This window comes from Tursiops truncatus, chromosome 19 (genome assembly GCF_011762595.2).
Source record: "Tursiops truncatus isolate mTurTru1 chromosome 19, mTurTru1.mat.Y, whole genome shotgun sequence".
Classification (NCBI taxonomy): Eukaryota; Metazoa; Chordata; class Mammalia; order Artiodactyla; family Delphinidae; genus Tursiops; species Tursiops truncatus.
The window spans coordinates 42339343-42358776 of record NC_047052.1 but is presented as its reverse complement, the minus strand read 5'-3'; the positions used below and the strand labels follow the sequence as shown (position 1 = coordinate 42358776).

General features: G+C 42.6%; 1 protein-coding gene across 1 annotated transcript; it reads left to right on the top strand.

Moving 5' to 3' along the window:
• Positions 1–528: 528 nt before the first annotated feature.
• ZNF599 (zinc finger protein 599) lies at positions 529–19129 on the top strand. The gene is made up of 4 exons (XM_004326841.4): positions 529–1000; positions 2937–3063; positions 5032–5127; positions 12870–19129. Exons 1-4 carry the CDS (start codon positions 749–751, stop codon positions 14393–14395), a joined length of 2001 nt encoding a protein of 666 aa, XP_004326889.1. The 5' UTR covers positions 529–748; the 3' UTR covers positions 14396–19129.
• Positions 19130–19434: the final 305 nt, after the last annotated feature.

Here is a 19434-nt window from a genome sequence, read left to right as displayed (position 1 = left end):
AGATAGTTTTGTCTCATTCACTGGAATTTAAAGAGTCCGGTTCTTAACTGTGTTGGAGCATTAAAATCCCGTGGAGGGCTTAAGCACAGGTATGAGGGCCCCACCCAAGAGTACATGATTCAGTATGTGTGAAGTGGGGTCTGAGGCCTTGTATTTGTAACAAATTCCCAGGTAATGCTGATGTGGTCTGTGGGTTGGAAACCACGGATTAGGGGAACACTTTAAATTACTATCTTAAAGAATAATCTTCATTTTTCATTGTAAATCCTGGCTCAGAGAGGTGAAACGCTGGGGCAGGAGTACAGTGCGGAAGGTCAAGGCATGGGTCACGTGTTACAGACCTTTAAGGGCGGGGCATTGCCTGAAGGGACAAGGAAATCTGCGTGCCTTTAAGAAGAAACGAGGCCACGCCCCCTCTTTGGAACCTCAGGGTACAGTTTTCACAGAAAACAGGAAGTGAGCTCCCCAGTTCACCGGATGCAGTCAGAAATTACGTTACCCACAAGGCAGTGCCTCGAACGTCGGCGGCGGGCGCTGAGTCAATGACTGACGGCGGAGGCCGGTATTCCCTGCTGCAGCTTGGGCGGAGCTTCTGGCGTCGGGTCTTAGGACGTCGTTTGGAAGTGGCCGGTATGTCCTTACTGGCCTTTCTGGCTGGAACACTGGGCATTGGCCGCTTCTTAGAAAAAGGTCTTCAAGACCGAGCAAAGGACCGCGAGGAGAATGGGACCCACCTCTACGCTTTTGTATGAGCCGTGACCCCCTTTCGAGCGGGTTGTCAGCCGAGCACTCTCCGAGCTCGTTCCCAGCTTTCGGTCTCCGCAGGTCCCGGAGGCGGCTCCCGGGGCCTTGTGCTCACCCCACACCGCGGACACTCAGGTCCCAGGTGCCCCCGCCCAGGGCTGGCCTGAGGAGTCGGCTGAGCCCGCTGGACAGGCTTTTGTCGCCGCCTCTCGTCGTCCCACTCTGCCCACTGGGCCCCATGGCGGCGCCGGAGCTGGTGAGTGGAGGGTTCCGCAGGCCCATGTGCGCTGGGGTCGCTGTCAGCACAGTTCCACTCGCTATGATATAGGGAATCCTGGGACCTTTCGCCTTTTCCTCTTAATACTGTCGGATCTGGCGGTTCAGTGAGAATGGGGTGTGGGAACGACAGTGCTAATCACTTCCAATCCAGGCTTCTGAATCCGGGCCAGGGGTTCAGGTGTGGAGAGGCACCCATTTCTGGCTCTAACCTTGAGCTTGTCGATTGGCCTCCATTCCCTTGGCCTCCATTCCCTCGGGTCTAAAATTGGACTATTAACTATTTTTCTCTTTCGGTTGAGGGAACTGGAGAGGATATGCGTGTGACGTGTGACCTTCAGTGCTCAGCAGGACCCAGAGAGCATCACTCTCGATGTGGTTTCCAGAGAGGGACTCTCCTGGTCCTGCTATTATCTTAGTCTCACACCCAGGTGGAGTCTGACCCTCAGGCCTCCCTGCCTCGGGCCTCAACCCAGCTGAAAGCTGGGAGACTGGGATGAGAGAGCCTCTAGAGCAGAGGTGAGGTGGGAGCAGCGTTTCTGGAATTGCTGCTCCTCTAATAGGAGTAGAAGTTCCCTGGACAGGCCAGAAGACAAACCAGTCACTGAATTTATCTTTGCAGATGCCATCTGGGTACTACAAGTGAAGTTGGCTTGCCACTTATGGCAGTGAACCCATTTTCCTAGCACATTTACTTATATTTGAAAAGTGAATCCATTACAGTATTCCTTAATAACAGTGCATAGGAATGTTGTTTCTCAAGGCATGTAAACACATGGACAGGCCTTAAGTTATTCTTCAGCATGCCACCTTGTTTGCTCTCATCATAGCTCAGATCACCTTCAGAACTTCTCTTATTTACCCATTTTTCCTCACCTGACTTGCTCCCTAACTTCATTCCAGCCTTGTTCCACATCCACTCAGAGAGGTCTTCCCCAGTTGCCCCATCTAAAGTCTCCCGTATCGTAAAGTCTCCCATAATCTTTGTAGTCATCTCACTCACTTTTGGGGTTTTTTTCGGAGCCTTTAGGGCCATATGACTTTATCTTGATCATTTATTTAGTTTCTTGTCAAGGATCTTTCCTTGACAAGAGTGTGAGTCCTGTTCTCTGCTTTATCCCCAGGCTTAGAAGAGTGCTGGGCCTGTACCAGGTGTTCAGTAAGCAGTTGATGAATGAAAGATTCTACCGTCTGGGGCTCCCATCATACTTAAATCTAACTCCCCCACCGTGGCTGAACCAGAGGGACCTGGTTTCAAATCTTGCCCCTTCTCATTAGACCTGTGACTCTGGGCAGCTTGACTTTGAGTCCCCATTTGCTGAGTGTGAAATGGAGACAGTGATGGTGTTTACCCCATGGGCTGCAGGAGGATTAATGAAATTCACAAATACACACTGAGCACTGACATGTGCTGGGCACTGCAGTGTTTGCTTTATGAACATTTTCACTTAAATTCCCACAACAACATGGTGAAGTTGGTAATGTGGAAATTGAGGCTCAAAGAAATCAGCATCAAAAGGCTGGATTTAAGCCCCAGGAAGTCTAGCTCCAGATCTAGAGACTTTTAGTTGCTTTAACACAGCATCTAAAGCCCTTAGGTGCAGGCAAACAGTGCAGACCAGTGAGGCTCAGCTGCTGCTGTGTTGTCATTACTTGAATTATAGTAATGGACTCACAGTCCACACAAGATTACCACTGTTTGTGTCACTCCCCAGTGGATTCCCATATAGGTGGCTTTTCTCTCCTGCACCTTTGTATTCTGTCAAAGGCACCATCTACCTCCCTCCTGAGCCCAGCACAGACCTTGGTTCTCAGGAGATACTCAGTGATTCAGGCCTTGGGTCTCTCTGGACTTTTGCCACTAACCAAGCAGTAGACTCATACAGGCACCCCACCACTTCTGTTTGACTTTCCAGGCATTGGTATCATTTGAAGATGTGGCTGTAACCTTCACTGGGGAGGAATGGAGACATCTGGACCTGGCCCAGAGGACCTTATACCAGGAGGTGATGCTGGAGACTTGTGGCCTCCTGGTCTCACTGGGTAAGGCCTCACCTGTGTGGTACCCACAGCCTCTTTCATTCCACTCTCTGTCTCTAAGCATGGCTGGTTGAGAAGACCTGAGGAACCTGCCTTCCCTTCTCCCTCCAGCCCCAGCATGTTCTTATCTAACCTCCTCTTGCTTGGTTTCCTTGTCTGCATCAAGGATTGTTGTACAACAAACGCAGTTCTTCTCAACACTTTTACCCAAGTGTCCAACATAAGCTGACCTCAATCTGACATTCTTATTCCAGATTCCCATGATCTGGAATTCAGCTTGATTGGGTCAAATGTCCTCAGAGCCCAGTTAACAGGACCTGTGGTTAATGGGACGTTCTCCAAGAACATGGTGAATTAGACAGACAGGAAGCTATTTGTCATCAGTGCTACTGGTATCTTTCTAAGCAACACAATCTCAGCTAAAAGACTTCTTTGACCCCTGGTACCTGCACAGTCGTCCCTTATGTCCTAAGACCTGTGCCTTGCTTCTCTGAGGCTATGGGAGTTAATTTTAGAGAGTACACAGACATATTTTCAAATGGCATTGATGGGCATCTGAGAAGGCTATTTCTTTTTCCCTTCTTTCCTGCCTCTTGACTGTTGTTGAGAGAGTCTGGGCTTAGTACTGAGCCTTCAGCGTTCACATGGCTGTTGGCTGATTCCCCTTTAGCAGAAAGAACCGTCGCAGGACTCACAGACTTGAGTCAGCAGCATGAGCTTGCTGGGACCATGATTATTTTTGTTTTATCATATTTTTATAGTAACCTTCCACTTAGCCCCAGTGAACTAGTATCTGTAAAGTGCTTAGAATAGAACTGGGAACACAGCAAGTGCCACACATGCATTTGTTATATATAATAAATTAATAAATCCCAAGTGTTCTCCCACCTAAACCTTAAATGTCCACTTTATCCAGAAATGGTTACCTCTGACAGGGCTCTCCCAGCCTTGTGTCCACATAGTCTCTCCCAGGAGGTCAGTCATCAGTGAAGTAAATCCAGTGTTATTTTATGACAATTGTGATTAGTTGTTGAAAGGAGACATCTGGGGAATAGTATTCCAGGTGGAGGGACCAACACGAGCCAAGTCCCTGAGGGGTCAGGGAGCTCAGGTCCAACAGAGGTGAAGGAATATCTGGTTCTCCTTTTCCACGGCTCCATCACTGAGCTTGGTGCCAGGCGTATGGCAGACATCAGTGAACATTTGCTCAGTGACAGCTGGGTGCACTCTGGCTTGCAGTACAGGATTTTCTAATTAGAGTTTCTGTAGTCCTGGTTTCTAAGTCATTGACTTCTCTCCAGAGTCCTCCTGTCCCTTAGCCTTCGAATTTGGCAAAATATATTTGGCTGCATGTACCAGAAAACCACCTCATACAGGTTTCACCCTGAAAAAAGTTTATTACTTCACGTAATGAGAAGCCCTGAGGTGGTGCTGGCTCCTGGTTTGGTATCTACCAACCCAGTTGTCTCTGTTTGTCTGCTTTCTCTCCTTGGCCCAGATCATCAGGCCAGCATCCTTGAAATGGCCACAGGATGATGCAGCAGAAAGTAAGTCCCCACATTCAGCCCTGTCTTCCCAACCTGGATTGAAGGCTTTTTCTTAAGAATGGGTAGCAATTTAGGTCATGGCCTACCTCAGATAACTGACTATCAGTTGAGTTAGTCTAGTGTTTTTAGCCATCCTTGGGCACCAGAATCACCTGGGGAGCTTTGAAAACAACCAGAGCTCAGTTTTTATGCCCAGAGATTTGGTTTAATTTGTTCTGTGTTTAGAACCAGGCATGTCTAAGTAGTTCTGATGCATGGGAAGGTTGAATCTTATTGATTTAATTAGGGAAAACCTTCTGGAAGGAGTCATCCCCTTTCTGGGGTTTCATGGTGGTGTGTTAAAGGTGTACACCCCAGTATACTTGAGAGTTTTCCTTTTGTCTTTACCTATATACCCATGCCCCATTTATTTCTCCATGCACAGGGCATCCTGTTCCCAAACCAGAGCTGATTCACCTACTGGAGCATGGGCAAGAACTAAGGACAGTGAAGAGAGGCCTCTCCAGAAGCACCTGTACAGGTGGGTGGCATGGCAGCTGGCAGACTACCAGGGAATGACTGTGTCTGAAATTCCATGGGCAGTTTCTTTTTGCAGCCTTCCTGGGGTCTTAGGTGGTCATGGAGCACTTTGAACTGTGTTTCCTCTGTCTTCCCAATCCCATCACACTCTTTGCCTTTACTAGGGTTGAAATGTGGTATACTGGGTAAGAGGTGGGCTGTAAACTTGGCCACTTACTAGCCTCATGACCCTGGGGAAGTTGCATGATCTCCCTGAGCCTTTGATGTCAACTCAAGGCTGAGTTGGTGCTACCTGCTCTAAGAGATAACTCCAAAATCTTGGTGGGTCAACTGGTTAAGACTGTTTCTCATTTGTGCCATGGTATAATGTGGGTCAGCAGGGGAGCTCTGTACCACATAATCTGTTCAGGGACCCAGGTGTATTCTATTGTCAGTATGTGGCTGTAAGGTGGCCCTGGCATCATCCAGCTGGCCAAGAGGAACAAGAGAGAAGGGGAGTAGTCATATCCACTTGCATACACAGTCACTTCCATTCACGTTCCATTGACAAGAACTGGGCATTAGGCTACGTGTTTTGTCATAGAAATGTGGTTTAACCTTGTGCCCAAGGACAAAATACCAGGGATATGATGAACATATACTCAGTTTGCTAAACTTAGCCTATATTAGAAAAAGATAGAGTAATAATAGTTTCTGCATCACTGTATTGTTTGGGAATGTAATTAGATAACTTGAAACTGCTTATTAGGACATTGCCTGACCCAAAGTTAGTGGCTTAATAAATTTACCTACTAGTAATATTCATATATTATTACTCATAATGAATAGAGAACAATGATATCTCAAACTTCCTTCCAGAGTCAGAAAAGACAGTCCTTTCTTTTTCTGCAGATTACTATCTCCAACTATATTTTGCATTCCCACTCTTTTCTACCTGCATCCAATCATTTATTTATCTATACATTCCTGCATGCATCCATCCTTCCATTTGTAAATGAGATGTTCAGAAGCAGTCCCTAGCCTTGTCATCTTCCTACCCTCCTGTCTTGTAAAACCTCAAGGGGACATTTGCCTTTGTCAGCTCCACTTCAAGTGTGTGGATAGCACTGACGCAGATTCATGATCTCTCCCCACTAGGGTTCCTTCAGGCTGCTCGGCCAGCCAGTGAGTATCTCTGGCCAGCGCCTCCTCAGCCCTGCTGAGTCTGTCTCAAGCCCTCACCCCTTCCCGCACTTCTCCATCTTCACTTGAATGTTTCAAAGGCACTTCACACCCATCATGCCTAAAAAGGACCTCATGATCTTGCCCGTTCCTCTCGTCTCCCCATTTCAATTCATGGCCTTGCCATTCACTAAGATGAGAAAGCCAAAAACAAACTTGAACAACCCCTCAACACCTCCATTTTCATCATTCCCAATATCCAGCCATCCCTGAATCTTAATCATATTTCATCATACGTTTCTCCTGAATCCATCGTCTCCACCAATTCCATCAGTTCCAGCACTATCACCCTAGTCCAGGCTATAATCATCTTTTGCCTGCATGATGCTAACAGATTCCTAACTGGTCCCCACCATATCTGCTCTGTGCCTCTGATCAGCTTTACGTCTTACATCCACTTCCCCGTCTACTCACACCTTATTCCAAATATCACCACCTCCCTAGCCACTGAGATCTCAGCACATGACCTAGTTCATTTTGAAAATAAAGGCCATTCACTTGTTTTTCTTGCCTTCTAACCCTTACTGATTTATCCCTGTGGGTTCCTTCTCACCTCTCAGAAGAGTTCTCATCCCCAGCCATGGCTAATTCCCCAAGCAGCATCTAGGTCATACCTTCACTTACCTTCTCAGGTGCATTAGTTATCTGTTGCTCTATAGCAATATTAAAAATCACTCATTAGGGCTTCCCTGGTGGCGCAGCGGTTGGGAGTCCGCCTGCCGATGCAGGGGACGCGGGTTCGTGCCCCGGTCCGGGAGGATCCCACGTGCCGCGGAGCGGCTGGGCCCGTGAGCCATGGCCACTGGGCCTGCGCGTCCGGAGCCTGTGCCCCGCAATGGGGGAGGCTGCAACAGTGAGAGGCCCGTGTACCGCAAAAAAAAAAAAAAAAAATCACTCATTATTTAATATTAAAATATCACTCATGTGTTATCTCTCATCTGTGGATCAGAAATCCAGGCACAGCTTAGCTGGGTCCTCTGCAAAGCTGCAATTGTAGGCCGCTTGCAACATGTCAGCTTACTTCTTCAAATCAAGTAATGGTGTGAGAGACTCCAGCAAGAGAGATCTTACACATATACTTTATCTCTTACATCTTACATTCTGTCACCTTTGTTATATTCTATTCTTTAGAAGTAAATCAAGGTCCTACTAGGATTCAGGCAGAGGGTATCAAAACTGTGTGAACACCATGAGGCAGGGATTATGGGGAACCATACATGAGTCTGTCCACTGCATCAGGGAATGTGCATCTTCATTTATTTCCTACCTCTTGTATATCTCCATCTTCTCTCTACTCAACATAAAAAACGTGGTCAAGTTTCTGACACTTGAGGGAAACATTTTAAAAAATAAATGCTCTTGGCTCTCCAGTGCCCTCCAAAAGTTGTTGACTCTATTTCAGCTGAACTACCAAGCTTCTTCGAGGACTTTTCTCATTCTCAGAAGAGACATCTACACAGACCTCCCCTTTACTATTTTCTGTAATTTTTGTACTGAGGGGTAATTTACACATAGTGAATGTACAAATCTTAAAGTTCATCATCATGAAATTTTACATATATATAAGCCAGAGTATCCACCACACAGGATAAGAAATATAGTATTTCCAGCACCTCTCAGGCTTTTTGTTCTTCTCTCCTTATTAATATCCCCTTCTACAAAAGTAACCAGTGTTTAGACTCTGTCACCATAGATTAGTTTTGAAGGTTTATAAATGGAACTCCACAGTACACAATATTGCTATCTCTGTCTTCTTTTGATAATCATTATGACTCTGGAATTTACCCATGTGGTTGCATATATTTGGAGTTAGTTTCTCGCTGTGCAATATCTCAGTGAATTAATAGATTATATATACCTGTTTTCCTGTTGATGGACATTTGGCTGTTCTCCATTTTTGGAATATTATGAAGAATGCTGCTATGAATATTCTTGATCATATTTTTTGTTGGCTATAAGCATACATTTCTGTTGGGAGTATACATATGAGTGGACTGGCTGGATCATGGTGTAGTTACATGATTAGCTTTAAAAGAAGCCATCAATCAGTTTCAAAGTGACTGCACCGTTTCACATTCCCACCGGCCACGTGTAAGAGTCCTCATTGCTTCAGATACTAGTGAGCAGGTGGTATCTGCCCCTTTACTCTTTGAGTAGGGGTATTTCTCAGCACCACAGTACTAAAAATGTTCTTACAGGTTATTGTTGACATTCTGATGGACAAATGCAACAACTGTGATAATGATAGGAGACAGTGGTCTAAAATTTACAGAACACTTGCCATGCACTGTGATGATTGATTTACATTTTCTCATGTAACCTTGTTATGAACTGAATGTCTGTGTCCTCCCAAAATTTGTATGTTGAATCTCTAACACCCCAATGTGATGAAATTAAGATGTGGGGCCTTTGGGAGGTGATTGGGTTTAGATGACGTCATGAGGATGGAGCACCCATGATGGGATTAGTGTTCTTATATGAAGACAAAGAGACCATGGCCTTTCCTAGGTGTGGTGTGTGGTGCTGGGGGTGGTGGGGAAGAGAAGGAGAGTTCTCTGGTGTCTCTTCTTTTTTTTTTAATATTTATTTATTTATTTATTTGGCTGTGTTGGGTCTTAGTTGCGGCACGCGGGATCTTCGCTGCCGCGTGCAGGATCTTCGTTGCAGCATGCGGGATCTTTAGTTCCGGCACATGGGAATCTTTTAGTTGTGGCATGCAGAATCTTTAGTTGTGGTGTGCGGGATCTTTAGTTACAGCATGAGGGATCTTTAGTTACGACATGAGGGATCTTTCGTTGTAGCATGCGAGATCTAGTTCCCTGACTAGGGATCGAACCCGGGCCCCCTGCGTTGGGAGTGAGGAGTCTTAACCGCTGGACCACCAGGGAAGTCCCTTGGTGTATCTTCTTATAAGGATACTAATCCTCTCAGGTCCCTACCCTTATGACCTCATTTAACCTTAATTACTTCTGTAAAGTCCCTATCTCCAAATACACATTGGAGGTTGGGGCTTCAACACATGAATTTTAGTGGAACACAAACATTCAGTCCATACCAAAATTTGTTTTTTGAGTAAATACAGGGCTATTCAGATATTCTGTTTTTTCTTGTATCAGTTTTGGTAATTTGAGTCTTTTAAGGAATTTGTCCACTTCATCTAATTTTTCTGTCCATTACTTTTTAAGATGGTTTCATCTCAAAATGGTAAATTTTATGTTATGTATATTTTACCACAATTTAAATTCTAGGTATGTATTGTACATATCATTTTTATAATGCCATTAAAAACTGACATTCTTGGGCTTCCCTGGTGGCGCAGTGGTTGAGAGTCTGCCTGCCGATGCAGGGGACACGGGTTCGTGCCCCGGTCCGGGAAGATCCCACATGCCGCAGAGCAGCTGGGCCTGTGAGCCATGGCCACTGAGCCTGCGTGTCCAGAGCCTGTGCTCTGCAATGAGAGAGGCCACAACAGTGAGAGGCCCGCGTACCGCAAAAAAATAAAATAAAAAACAACTGACATTCTCAAAAAAATATTGTTCATCGTACTTGTGTGTGTATGGTTTGCTTTTTTATTTGAATACTATAAAAAGTATCCATTTATGTTGTTGTATAGGATTTGTACTTTTCATTTAACAGTACATTACTAAGATTCATGATGCATGAAGCTATAGTTTACTCATTTTTTTCTTCTGTGGTCATTTATATGAGTATAACACAATGTATTCATCCATTTTTATGGGAATTTTCTTGTTTCTAATTTTTTGTACCCACAGACAATACAGCCATGAAAATTCACATGCATGTGTTCTCACAAACGTGTAGGAATTTCTCTTAGTAATATTCCTAGGACTAGAATTTGGGGATTATAAGTTAAGCAAAAGGAGAACTTTACTAGATGATGCCCTGTTGTTTTCTAAAATGGTTATTTATACCCACTTACACTTCACCTGCCTTGTATGAACAATTCCATGGATCCATACCCTCTCTAACACTTGATAAGCTTTTTCAATCAGGTGAATATAAAATGGTCTCTCACTGTAGTCTTAATTTGCCCTTCCCTCATATCTAAGAAATTTGAGTTATCTCTTCATATGTTGATTGGCCTATATACATCTGTGAAATATCAGTTCATAATACATTCAGTTTTCATTTTGGGTGTGGAGTGTTGAAGTCCCCAGCTATAATTGTAGTTTTGTCTATTTCTCCTTTCAACGCAGTTTTTGGTTTGTATATTTTGAGGCTCTTATATTTGGTACATACAGATTTAGGATTGTTATGTCTTCCTGGTGGATTAATCTTTTTATCATTATATAATGTCCCTCTTTGTCCCATTTTCTTTGCTCTGTAGTCTGTTAATATAGTCCTGATGTTAATATAGCCATCTTTCTTTACCTTTTTAAAAATTATATTTAGTTTAGTCAGATTGATTAGTCTTTTATAAAGAATGCTTCTGTATGTTTATGAAATCTTCCTTTTCCCCAAGATCTAAAAGATAGTCATTTTCACTATTTGTTAAAAGTTTTTAATCTTTAGCTTCTAACAGTTAAGTCTTAATCAGTCTGGAATTAATTTTTTGTTTTGTACAAGATAGAAATACAATTTCATTTTCTTCCATTGTGGCAAATAATTTTTCTACATTCATTTATTGAATACAGTCAAGCCCCCTACATATGACCAAGTTCTGTTCCAAGAGCACGTTCATAAGTCCAATTTGTTTGTAAGTCCGACAAAGTTAGCCTAGGTACCCAACTAACACAATTAGCTATATAGCACTGTACTGTAATAGGTTTACAAGACTTCCCACACAACTAATACATAAAAAACAAACACAAACAAAAAATAAAACATTTTTAATCTTACAGTACAGTACCTTGAAAAGTACAGTAGTATAGTACAACAGCTGGTATACAGGAGCTGGCATAGAGTGAACTGGCAAGAAGAGTTACTGACTGGAGGAGGTGGGAGATGGTAGAGCTGAAGGATCATCAGCAATAGGAGAAGAGCAAGCTGCAATTTCACACCTGACATTGATGGCACAGGTTCTGGTTCCGTGCTGGATTCAATTCTGTCTACCCTCTTGAAAAAAATGATCCAATGATGTCTGGATAGTAGCTATTTTTTTCTTGTCATAGATGACACAGTAGCACTGGATTGCATTCTGAATGGCTGCTGCAACCTTTGTGTACTGTTTATGTTTGGGTCCTGTGTCTCAAAGACTAACAGTGCCTCCTCAAATAAAGAAAATTCCCTTGCCATTTCCTGCATCATGAATCTCTTTGGTTCTTCAGTTACTTCTTCTTCCTGTTGTCTCTCTTCATTCTTTCTCTGAGCCTCCAATTCCATCCAGTCTTCATTAGTAAGCTCCTTGTTCGCATCTTTGAAAGTTCACAACTTGAAGGTTCGTATGTAGAGGACTTCCTGTATTCCTTCCTTTTTCCACTGGCGTCTCTGCTGCTTTTGTCATATATCAAAGTTCCATATATACATTTCTGAGCTCCCAATTCTGTTTTTTCCTTTGACAATTTGACAGCTTATCTTATATCTATGCTACATCACACTGCCTTGGTGTATATGATTTCATCATAATCCTGATTCCTCAAAGGGCAAGTCCCCTTGCTTTATTCTTCAGAGATATCCTGGTCTCTCTGTTATTTTATATAAATTCCACAATCAGCTTGCCAATAACCATGAAAAACCCTACTGGGATTTATCTGAAGTTGTATTAAATTTATAGATGAATTTGAGGGAAATTGGCAACTTTATATTATTAATCTCTTTTCATATAAATCTTCATTAATGTGATATGTTTTCTGGTTTACCTCATCTAAATGTTATCTATTTTGAGTTTGTTCACCTAGTCTTTACTAGATATAATAGACTCAATATTTGCACCCAGTTGCTTATCACTGCCCCTGCCCCAACTTTCACACACTCCAGAATCCTAAGATTTTGTTTCTCCTCTTTCCCTGCCTCCCTCTCCACCATCCTGTCATCCTCTTCTCTCTGCCTGGCATTCAACATTCTCTCAAAACCCCGAACCTTTGTACTTTCAGTCATCTGCTACAATTTTTCTCCTAATCCCTCTGTCAGGGAATTCCTACTCATCTTTAGAAATAAGCTCATGTAGCACCTTGTCCAGGTAGCCTCCACTGACCTCTTTCTGTCTTCCATCTGGGCCAAGTTAGGTCCACCTTCCCTGTGCTGTCATAGCACTATGAGATGTTGGAACACAGTCATTATCATTACTCTGTCCACCCTACCCCATTCTGGAGAGTGAGGAGGAGTCTCCACTCCAGATTTTCTATTCTGTACCAGATTTTCCTCCTGGGTTACCTTTTAAAGATGTCAAGAGTTCAAGGATCAGTAAAGAAAGAAATTTTAAACCTGGGTTTAAAAGATGTAAAAATGCCATGGACAGTAGAGGCTTTATTTTCACCTTCATTCTTCCACTAAAGTGGTAATTTATTTTGTTCTGTGTTGACATCACTAATAGGCACCTTTCTTATATTGGATTTCCTTCAGGTGAAAAAGCAAAACCTGAGATCACAGAGCTTACTGCTTCTCACCTGGTCCTCACTGAGGGAGCCCCTTTTGAGGAACGAGTGACACATGGAGCCTCAAGGCATTCCAGGCTGGAGCAAGCAAGGGATCAGGAAAAACTGTCAGAAATGCAGGAAGGGAACTTGAGGCCAGGAACAGACATCCACAAGGAGACATGCCCTAGGAAGTTGAGCCATAAACATGATGACTTTGAGACAGATGATAGCCTTTATTTAAGGGTTTTACAGGAGCGAGTCACTACACGAGATGCTCTGCATGAACGTGATTCCCAAGAACCAGGAGGAGACCCTGTTACTGATGCAAGGAATAATCTCTACAGATGCAAGGAATGTGGAAAAGGTTTTAGCAAGAATTGGGCCCTTGTTCGGCATCAACAGATTCACGCTGGAGTGAAGCCTTATGAATGCAGTGAATGTGGGAAAGCCTGTCGTTATATGGCAGACTTCATTCGACATATGAGGTTTCATACTGGGGAAAAGCCATACAAGTGTATTGAGTGTGGGAAGGCCTTCAAACGCAGGTCTCACCTCACAGAGCACCAGCGTATTCACACTGGAGACAAGCCCTATGAGTGCAAAGAATGTGGTAAAGCTTTCACCCACCGCTCCTCTTTCATCCAGCATAATATGACTCACACTAGAGAAAAGCCCTTTTTGTGCAAAGAATGTGGGAAAGCTTTTTACTACAGCTCTTCCTTTGCTCAACACATGAGGATTCACACTGGAAAGAAACTTTACAAGTGCAGTGAATGTGGAAAGGCCTTTACTCACCGCTCCACTTTTATCCAGCATAATATGACCCACACAGGAGAAAAACCCTTTTTGTGCAAAGAATGTGGAAAAGCTTTCTGCCTGAACTCATCCTTCACTCAACACATGAGGATTCACACTGGAGAGAAACCCTATGAGTGCAGCGAATGTGGAAGGGCCTTTACTCACCGCTCCACTTTCATTCGGCATAAGAGGACCCATACTGGAGAGAAGCCCTTTGAGTGCAAAGAATGTGGGAAAGCCTTTTGTGACAGCTCTTCCTTAATTCAACACATGAGGATTCACACTGGTGAGAGGCCCTACGAGTGCAGTGAATGTGGAAAGGCCTTTACACACCATTCTGTTTTTATCCGACATAATAGGACCCATAGTGGAGAAAAACCCTTGGAATGTAAAGAGTGTGCAAAAGCATTTTACTATAGCTCTTCCTTTACTCGCCACATGAGGATTCACACTGGAGAAAAGCCTTATGTATGCAGAGAATGTGGAAAGGCCTTTACCCAACCTGCAAATTTTGTTCGGCATAATAGGATCCACACTGGAGAAAAACCCTATGAGTGCAAAGAATGTGAAAAGGCCTTTTGTGACAACTTTGCCTTAACTCAACACATGAGAACTCACACTGGAGAGAAACCCTTTGAATGTGGTGAATGTGGGAAGGCCTTCAGCCATAGTTCATCCTTCATTCACCATCGAAAGATTCACACCAGAGTTTAAAAGATGTAACAAGGCCTTTTGCAAATGTGTTCACTTCAGTCAATTTTAGTGAACTCATACTGGTGAAATACCTTTCCTTTTGAGTATAACTATTCGGGGAAGTCTTTTGGCCAGAGAAATATCTTACTCAGTATCTGAAGAGAAACATCATAATTTTCATCTCTGTGAAAGCTTTCTGTGGCAGGTCATCTAGAAATTGACCCAGCCTGCAGCTCTGCACTACACCTGAGAATCATCCACGAGAGAGACTCAGTGGTTGTCATGCATTTGAGGAAAATGTCAGCAACAGTTCTTTCTATGTTTATACTATAAATCCATTTCAAGAGTATTTTAAAAGAACAAAGAGATGTAGAAGAAAGGAAACAGAAATGCATGTGTGGCTGCTTTCTGATTTCCCTGCCAGGCTATGACAGTTTGTCAGTTGTGTGTGTGCACATGCAGAGGGGATGAAGAGGGAGAGATCAAAAGGCCTCATCACCTTTATGTGTTTTCTTATATATCCATAGTCAGGAGAATTGGACCATTGGGGTAGCTCTGCTAACATTTATTAAAAGTTCTTTGTTACAAAACACTGTCATGTCTACCCTTGAATATAAGGCCTGAGTCATGAAATACATATACATACACACCTACATATGCAGTCAATTCTTCTAATTCATGGTAGTTATAGTCTATAAATTCACCACAAACACTGAACTAGTGAATACTGAACCATTGCTCCTAGTGGCAATACAGGTTTAAGTTCCTGTGAGCCTCTGTTCACATTTTCATCAACCAATCAGTACATAATCTTTTTATTTATTTATTTTTTAATTTTTTTTTTTGGCTGCATTGAGTCTTTGTTGCTGTGCATGGGCTTTCTCTAGTTGTGGCAAGCAGGGGCTACTCTTTGTTGCAGTGCATGGGCTTCTCATTGTGGTGGCTTCTATTGTTGCGGAGCACGGGCTCTAGGCATGCAGGCTTCAGTAGTTGTGGCATGCGGGCTCAGTAGTTGTGGCATACAGGCTTAGTTGCTCTGCGGCATGTGGGATCTTCCCGGAGCGGGGATTGAACCCATGTCCCCTGCATTGGCAGCGGATTCTTAACCACTGCGCCACCAGGGAAGTCCCAATACATAATCTTTTATGGAATTTTTTTCTGTTTTTAAAGATACCTTATTTAATAAATGTTTCTTATGTTACATCCAATATTTTCTTATAATAAAAAATATTTTAATTATATCATTTTTGTGTATTTTTACTGTACTGCTTTAACTTTTTCACTCAGTCATACATACAAACAATACACATATGCAGTACTCATATAAAATAAACATGTAAACACTATACAGTACACTGCTCTACAGTACAGTCATGCAAAGAAAGTCCTAGAAACAATTAAAAATTAACCAAAATTAAAAACATTAAAACTCTGATTTTGATAGAACTGCAGGATGTGTGATGGGGCAGTGCCCTGAGTGGATTAATCTCCTGACCTTGGCTTGACCCAGGAAAACCAAAGGAGAGGTTGTTGCCTTGTTTTGCCATCTCTTCTAGGTCTTTGTTGGTGGATTCCACTTCCTTCTCTGCCAGAATTTCTTCCATGTCTTCCATCATGTCACTGAAGCCTTTTTTACTTATATGCCATGTGATGTGCATTATGTGTTTGACACTGTCCTTTATATTTTCTGTAACACCTTCAAAGCCTTTGAAATTTTTCAGGCAGTCTGGCCAAGCATTTTCCTAACAGTTAATGATAGTAGTCTGCTTGTTATTATCCCAGGCTGTGCCAACACAATAATAGTGCATATGGTGACGGACATCCAGTAGTCCATCATGGTGGTTTCTTTATTTATTTAGGCCACACCATGCACCACATGGGATCTTAGTTCCCTGACCAGGGATTGAGCCCGTACCCCCTGCAGTGGAAACACAGTCTTAACCACTGGACTTCCAGGGAAGTCCCATGGTGGTTTCTTTGTTGGTGTTGAGAACTTTGCTAAAAAGCTCCCTCATGTTGTGCTTTTATTATGTCCTGATTGAGAGGTTGGATAACATGTAGTATTTAGGGGTATGAAAAGATCGTTTAGGTTGGAGTGGGTATTTTCAATGCTGTCTTGTACAGTTTTGTTTTTTTTAGTCGGTCTTCATCTCATGAATCCACAGCTTTTGCCACTTTTCCATCTTTTTCTTAGATTCATTACACTACTATAGATGTTACTTTTGTTGCAGGAAGGGGGATCCCTTCCAGGGCCCGAGAGTGGGCTCTTGTCTAACACTCGGAAATGCATTGTCTGTGGAGACACACATGCTGACAAAGCAAGAGACTTTATTGGGAAGGGAGAGCAACAGGGTAAGGGAAACCAGGAGAACTGCTCTGCCACGTGGCTTGCAATCTCGGGTTTTATGGAAATGGGTTTAGGTTCTGGGTTGTCTCTGGCCAGTCATTCTGATTCAGGGTCCTTCCTGTTGGCGCACGCATTGCTTAGCCAAGATGGATTCCAGTGAGAAGGATTCTGGGAGGTTGGAAGGACATATGGACTGGTGTCTCCTTTCTCCTTTTGACCTTTCCCGAATTCTTCCAGTTGGTGGTAGCTTGTTAGTTCCGCATTCCTTACCAGGACCTCCTGTTGTAACTCATACAAGTGGCTACTATCTTGCCTGGCCAGGGCAGTCAGTTTCAGTAGTCAGAGTTTCCCCTGACACTTTTAACATTTCTGGAGTGGCCACATGTAGAGACTGGTGAATTTCCTCTTCCTAGTTTTGGATGTGCCGTATTGTTGATTCATTAACATTGAACTCACAGCCAATAGCTGCATAAGTCATGACTGAATGAAGCTTATCTAACACGTGTATTTTCTCTATCATAGCCTTCTTGCACTACAAACACTAGACAGCACTTCAACACTGCTTGGGGGCCATTTTCAACAGCAAAATCACCCAAAAAGCACAAAAATTCAAAAAAGTGTGGCACTAAAGAGATTGCGAAAAGGACACTTTATAATATGAAAGCTGACACCAGAAGGCAGAGTGACACCGTGTTTGACCTTAGCTGGTAACATGCATGATGGGCAACTTCAAATTTTTTATCACTCTGCACATGTCTGCAAATGACTGCAAAAATGCTATGAGTATTGATTTGGGAGTTACAAATAAAGTTCAGTGAATAGGTGAATTCGCAAATAATGAGGATTGCTTATTAAAGATCACTGATGAATTTTGTTATATTTGTTTTTTTTTTCTCTTGGCTTCATTTGGAATAGTTTCTACTGCTACATCTTCCAGTTTCCTAATCTTTTCTTCTATGTGCACTCTCCCCTTCATCCCTTCCAGTGTATTTCATATCATAATTTATAGTTTTTATCTCTTTTAGTTGGATTAGGGTCTTCCTTATGTCTTTCATGTCTCTACTTCACATGTTCATTCTTCTAGCTTCTTGGACATATGGAATAAATTTTTCTGTTTTAATGTCTTCTACTTTTACTATCTGTCATTCTGCATCTGTTTCTTTTTATTGAAATATAGTTGATTTACAATGTTAATTTCTGCTGTTCAGCAAAGTGATTCGGTAATACATACATATATCCTTCATATTCTTTTCCATTATGTTTTATCACAGGATGTGAATATAGTTCCCTGTGCTATACAGTAGGACCTTGCTGTTTATCCATCCTATATGTACTACTTTGCATCTGCTAATCCCAAACTCTCAATCCTTCCCTCCTCCATGCCCCCCCTTTCCCTTGGCACCCACAAATCTGTTCTCTGTGTGACTGTTTCTGTTTTGTAGGTATGTTCATTTGTGTTGTATTTTAGATGCCACATATAAGTGGTATCATAGGATATTTGTCTTTCTGACTTACTTCGCTTAGTATGATAATCTCTAGATTCATCCATGTTGCTGCAAATGGCATTATTTCATTCTTTTTTATGGCTAAGTAATATTCCATTGTGTGTGTGTGTGTGTGTGTGTGTGTGTGTGTATATACCACATCTTTATCCATTCATCAGTTGATGGACATTTAGGTTGTTTCCATGTCTTGGCTATCGTATATAGTGCTGCTATGAACATAGGGGTGCATGCATCTTTTCAAATTATAGTTTTGTCTGGGAATATGCCCAGGATTGGGATTGCTGTATCATATGGTAGCTCTATTTTTAGTTTTTTGAGGAACCTCCATACTGTTTTCCATAGTGGCTGCACCAATTTATATTCCCACCAACAGTGTAAGATTGTTCCCTTTTCTCCACACCCTCTCCAGCATTTATTATTTGTAGACTTTTTAATGATGGCCATTCTGACCAGTGTGAGGTGGTACCTCGTACTTTTGATTTGCATTTCTCTAATAGTGATGATGAGCATGTTTTCATGTTGTGCCTGTTTTAAGTGATTGATTTTTCTTCTCATTTTGGGTTATATTTTCCTGCTCCTGTGTATCACTGTTTATTTTTGATTGGATGTCAGACATTGTGATTTGGGAATATTTTTGTATTTCTGTAAATATTCTAGTAGGGAGACTGGCATTCTTGCAAAAAAAATTACATAAACAAATGTAAACTGACAACTCTGACAATGCTTGTGAAAGATGGAGTCCTCAGAAGGACCATCAAGACCTCTCTCAATTCTCTGCATTTAGGCACCTGTGGGTCTGCACTCATATATGTCTCCTAGGGGTTCAAGTGATCACTGTGATCAACTTTTATGTTTTAATAAAATGAAACCTTATCAAGGCTACACTATTTGTACAGGTACAAATAGTAATCTATCCATGTTTCTTCTATTTGCATTGGTCTGATATATGGAAGCATAACTGGATTGCTTGTAGGACCAAGCCCCTCAGTTCTGTCTTTAACCAGGTACTACCTGGGAGTCTACATGGGGCCTAGAGGTGTAGGTTAAGGCTCCCCAAAGGGTTTGTTTTTTAAAAAAATATGAATCAGTTCCCACCATGGAGAATCTGTGCAGTTTTACACTGTCCCTGAGCCTGGGCTTCTTTGCAGAAACTGGAAGACCTTGTAGTAGAAGCTGGGTGCCTGCAACAGTAACTCCTGGAGGTGGGA